This window comes from Cynara cardunculus (assembly GCF_001531365.2).
Source record: "Cynara cardunculus var. scolymus isolate 2C chromosome LG 16, CcrdV1, whole genome shotgun sequence".
Taxonomy (NCBI): domain Eukaryota; kingdom Viridiplantae; phylum Streptophyta; class Magnoliopsida; order Asterales; family Asteraceae; genus Cynara; species Cynara cardunculus.
The window spans coordinates 810963-816918 of record NC_037543.1 but is presented as its reverse complement, the minus strand read 5'-3'; the positions used below and the strand labels follow the sequence as shown (position 1 = coordinate 816918).

General features: G+C 31.6%; 1 protein-coding gene across 1 annotated transcript; it reads left to right on the top strand.

Moving 5' to 3' along the window:
* The first annotated feature begins 1892 nt into the window (after positions 1–1892).
* On the top strand, positions 1893–4684 carry LOC112529262 (vacuolar-processing enzyme-like). Its single transcript, XM_025140453.1, has 9 exons — positions 1893–2075; positions 2233–2397; positions 2817–2973; positions 3074–3159; positions 3366–3565; positions 3726–3774; positions 3892–4092; positions 4228–4419; positions 4502–4684. Exons 1-9 carry the CDS (start codon positions 1893–1895, stop codon positions 4682–4684), a joined length of 1416 nt encoding a protein of 471 aa, XP_024996221.1.
* Positions 4685–5956: the final 1272 nt, after the last annotated feature.

Genomic DNA, 5956 nt, shown 5'->3' with positions numbered 1-5956 from the left:
TGTTTGACTTTCTTAGACTAGTTTGACTTTGACTTTGTTAGTTAGGTTGACCATATAAATATGGTTTAATCTTTGTAATTAGAAAGATAGAGGAGCTTAATTGTAATATTCAGATTGATAATAGAGGTTTGACTGAATTGAGAGGATTGACTTTCTCTCTCAATATTCATAAAGTGTTCATAGTGTTCTTGAATGATAAATCCATGAATCTGCCATTGAAGGAAGCTTAATATGAAGATTGATCAGTGATTGTGGACACACAGTTGGTTCATATATAAATCGGTTAAATAGTTCACATATGAACTAATTAACAGGTCCACGTATGAACATATAGTTTAAATGTAAATCACATGGATTCACCTATCTACCTGTTTGTCGTCTATTTGTAAAAGTTACGAAACTATTTTTTCATCTTCCGCATACCCATGCGAGGAATTATTCGATGCTTCATGGTCAAAGTCAGAAATGTTGACTAGATGAAGGGCTAGGATCAATTTTTTACTTCTAAAATATTTACCACTTCTCAAATGAACCATTCTATATATTATTTTTTTCGGAGGTGTGGCATGAGTTGTAGGTTTGGGAGTAGGGGTGCTCATGTGTTGGTTTGATCGGGTTGAAGACATTTGAAAAACCCAACCTAATGCTTGCAGTTTGGAAAAATCTTAACCCAACCCAACCCAAACCAAAGTGCAACCCAACCCAACCCGTACGGGTTGGTCGGGTTGGTCGGGTTAGTCGGGTTAGTCGAGTTGGTCGGGTTGATACTTTGATATATTAAAATATTCTTCTACCCTTGAATATGTTATTTTTTACTCATAATTTATTTTTTTATCATCAACCATTTGATACAATTTATCCATATTTCTTACGTATATCACGTTCGGTTAATTTTCTCAATTTACATATATATGTTCACAGTTACTGAACATATATATGAATGAGTTATATAGAGATATGAATAGATTGAAAATATGTGTATATGAAAAACATACATGATGGTGTAATTTTCTAATGTATATATTAATAAAAATTCAACAATCATATTAAATCAAAGAAATAAAAGGATATCGGGTTTATCGGGTTGGGTTGGGTTCAAATAATAGTAACCCAATATCAACTCAATACCTACAGTTTGACAATTTTACAACTCGATTAGACATCGGGTTGCTTCGGGTTGGGTTATTTCACGTTGGGTTGGGTTGGGTTGGATTGGGTTGATCGAGTTGGTCGGATTTTTGAGCACCCCTATTTGGGAGGGATGGGTGGAAGTGGTGAGGGAAAGTGAGATCAATAACAAAGAAATGATTAAAAGGAGTGGACACTTGTCATCATTTAAATAGTGTGTCAAAAGAGATTCCGAAACTAATTGATAAATTGACTAAGTTGCTACTTAAGTTAACAGATTGGAGTTAACTTTGTTAAGTATAAAGACTTAGCTCGTAATAAAATACAAACTACAGGAACACTCAATATACTTATTTTGAAAGATGATCCATATCCGGATTATGAGCTGGCCACAGGGACCCAAGATGTAATTTACTTGTAATTTTTTTTAAAAAATAATAATTTTTGTTACTCTATTTTGATAAAATTATAGAACAGCTGTTACAATTCAACATAACCGAAAATAAAAAAATTATATATTTTAGATTTCTTTTATAGAAGTTAACTCTTATAATATCCCAAATCAACTGACTGAAATTCAAAGGATTGTGATTTTCAAATTTGAGATTCATTAAAATTTGCTTTCCAGATAGAGAATATATATATTAATTGGTTTTCTAAAAAAGAAATATGCATTAATGCTATATCATATATATATATATATATATATATAGATATCCAGTCGTTTCAATTTCATCGAATCATCGGTTTTTCATTCAATCGATATGGCATATTGGTCAATAGTTCTCCAACTCATCTTGTTAGTACAAGTTATGCTTGTGGTACAATTCTCTGAAGCTAACCGTCCTAGTTTGTTTAATATGTTTAAGCATCAACCTCAAGGAAATAGCACTATATGGGCAGTCTTGATAGCCGGTTCAAATGGGTATTTTAATTATCGTCATCAGGTAATTRACATTTCCTTATTTTTCGTTTAATTACTAATTGATGAAGATGCATGCAAGCTAAATGAATTTGCACATTTCTTAGAGATTCTCTGTTGTAATTGTGTTGTATGACCCCAGATGAATGTAACACATTGTCTTATACGTGTTATCAATCCAGGCAGATGTTTGTCATGCGTATCAAATACTGAAGCGGGGAGGATTAAAGGATGAACACATAATCGTGTTCATGTATGATGACATTGCCAATAATGAACTTAACCCAAGGCCAGACGTGATAATTAATAGTCCCAATGGCTCAAATGTCTATGCCGGTGTGACAAAGGTAATCTAAGAACCTTTTCACCAATTTCCCAATAATTTCTTCAAAATAAATAAGTAAAAATGAACAAAAGAACATTCATATGAATGAAATCATTTTCTCTCTATAAAGAATTTTTTATTTTCTCAAATCCTTATATCATTTTAAATATGGATTTGAAGATTTTATTGCAGTCAACTTTATTAAAAAAATCTCAATCCCATTGTGAAGATATTATTGCAGTCAACTTGTTCAATTTCATTGATTTCAAACATTCTAATTTCTATTACAAATATAGTTAGTTCAATCACCAATATTGTTAGTGTAATTGCAGAAGACATAAATAACATAGAAGATTTATAAACAGACACAAAATGCATTAGTTAACCCATTGAACTGAATCAATACGATGATTTTTAAAACGTCCAGTAAACTCATCTTAGGATTATACGGGTGAAAATGTGACGACAACCAATTTCTATGCTGTTCTTCTTGGCAACAAAACAGCTGTTAAAGGTGGAAGCGGGAAAGTTGTAGCGAGCAAGCCTAATGATAAAATCTTTGTATTTTACTCAGATCATGGTGGCCCTGGAGTTCTTGGTATCAGTTTCTGCCTTCAATAAATTTGCTTTGTAGATCGATGAAAATCAAAATGTTAAATCGTTATTTATTAACATAAGTATTGTGCAAATTACCTTAGGGATGCCCGTCATGCCCTTGGTATATGCAGATGATTTCATTCGCGTTTTGAAAACAAAGCATGCGAGTCGTACCTATGACGAGATGGTAAGAAAGACATATCTTGATCATCTTGATTTATGGTTGATCATCGTGCGTTATGATATGTGAAACCTCTTTGAATCTTTCTGTAAGTCTTTTTAGATACAAGTGAAGTTCTTAGAAGTATACAGGGTTGAAGGTTCATGTCTAACTGTTGTGGGATTCATAAATCATGGCACTGAAAAAAAGATTTTTTTTTTTTGTTAATGTAGGTCATATATGTAGAATCATGTGAAAGTGGAAGTATTTTTAAAGGTTTGTTGCCGACGGATTTGAATATTTATGTGACAACTGTGTCAAATGCGAACGAAAATAGTTGGGGAAYGTATTGTCCTGATATGAACCCTTCCCCACCTCCAGAGTTCGACACTTGCTTAGGTGATTTATATAGTATTTCATGGATGGAAGACATGTATTTATTTTCCCGCTCTGTTTCTTGTGGCCTATATTTCTGTAGAGAATTTATAGCAACGGGAATGGGCAACACTACAAATGACTATCTTTTCACAGTGCTTGATGAAGTCTGTTGATTTGGTATCTAACTACCCGTTTTTGTGGCTTTTGGTTCTTAGTGAGTCAGAAGATTTGCATAAAGAAACTTTGGAACAACAATCCTTGAAGGTTGGTGTATATTAGGGTTTTCCTTTCACTTACTTCATTTCAATTTAAAGGCTTTCAAAGAATTAATCATGTGCGATAAGATATACCTGAATCAAAAATCACACAAAATGTTCGTAGGTGAAGAAAAGGACATTCAATAACCACTCTTCTGAGGGATCTCATGTGATGCAATATGGTACTCTACGCATAAGCAATGAGACTGTTTCGGTATATCAAGGTTCCGCTCCTAGAAAATTATCCATGAATCCATTTCAATCTTTGGACGTCATGGGTGTTGTCAACCAAAGAGATGCTGATCTATATTCMATGTGGAAAATGGTATTTATGTAGTATAGTAAMAAAAATCATAGTTCTAATTATAATTGGGCTACCATTAGTCRCAGATAGAACTATCTACAAAAAACAAAGATAACTATGGAATAATCTTTTTTGTGAATTTCTTGTTCTATGCAGTACAATAGAWCAACAGAAAAACCACAACAAAAGGAGGAACTACTCAAGCAAATCAAGGAAATAACAGCACATAGGGCACATTTGGACAGTAGTGTCGAAGTGATCAAAGGCTCTCTATTTAGCAAAGAACATGGATCAGTGAGAGGTGAAGGATTGGCCCTTGTGGATGATTGGGGATGTCTTAAATCTATGGTAAGAAACCATCTTTTGCATTCATTTCAACATGCTTTTGCTTGGGTTTTTTATTAACTTGTTGAACTTTTGATTGATGAAGGTTCAAATATTTGAGACAAATTGTGGATCATTAACTCAATATGGCATGAAATATACACAAGCATTYGCAAATTTATGCAACAATGGTGTTACCACAGAAGGCATGGACAAAGCTTCAAAGGCGGCATGTCACGGATATAACATGGGGAAATGGAATCCTACAAATGTTGGCTACAGCGCATGATCTAATATAATGGACAGAATGCTAATACGGATGAAGAAATCATTTTTATTTCAAAGAAAATCATTTTTATTTCAAAGTAATCAATTCCTTACAAATAAAGATTAATATTGGCATATTTTTATCGTACCAATCTTTCTCTTCATTTCAATATTATTATTTATGTATTTCAAATATATATATATATATATATATGTGTGTGTGTGTGTGTGTGTGCGCGCAAAACTTAAATAATGTTTGTTGAGTTTTTGTATTTATTTTTAGCTATATGTATAATATAGGTTATGATAAAAAAATTCACCACCAAAGAATCTAACAGGAGAAAATTTTTGAAATCGTTTTTTAGCAACAACAATTGAATGTGCCGGAGAATAAGAATGATGTTGATAGATACTTGGTTGACGAATCAATTATACTTTGATGGAAAGAAAATATTAATAGTTATAACATTTCACTACAATAATTTTAGGTTTAAACCTAAATTAAGTTCCTTCGTTACGTTAGATTAAATTATAATAAAAAAATTGAATTAAAACAATAAACAAACAATAACTTTTAAATAGTTAATTTGATATTTTTTTGCAAATTTCATATGATATTTTYAAATTTATATTTTATTCAAAAAATAGAAATATTATCTCTTTTTCAAAACCACATAAAATCATATTATATCGACATGGATAAAAAATAAAATGAAAAATTGAAATGAAAATGTGTCTCGATGCATTGAACGAGTACCCTTCTAGTACTTTTAAATAAGTCGGGTGGGGTTGGGATTTCTCCAAACCACCATAATTGTGGGTTGGGTTGTATAAATGTCGTAAATCGTCTAGCCCAACCCAACCCGCCCCGCATACACCCCTAGTAGGAAGAATAAAAATATATAAAAAATAATTTCATCTTTCATAAGTAATTATATTTTTTAGAATTCTTCAAATTTGGAGATTTTCACCTTCTTTCTCATACTTTTTCTATTTTAAAGAGCAGACTTTGAGGAATCTGTTGAAAAAAAAAAATCCTAAAATCTATATTTCTAAAGAATTTGTTGTAGATACTCTATTCAACATAATCTAAAATAAAAAAAAATATGAATTCATATTTTTATAGAAGTTTACTCTTATAATATCCCAAAATCAAAGAAGATTGTGAATTTTTCTTTTCACATTGAAGATATTTCCAAAATTTCAAGATAGAGAATATATATTAATTGTTCTTCTAGAAAAGAAGTGCATTAATGCTATATATAAATGACCTGATTTGTATTTGATTCCTCCC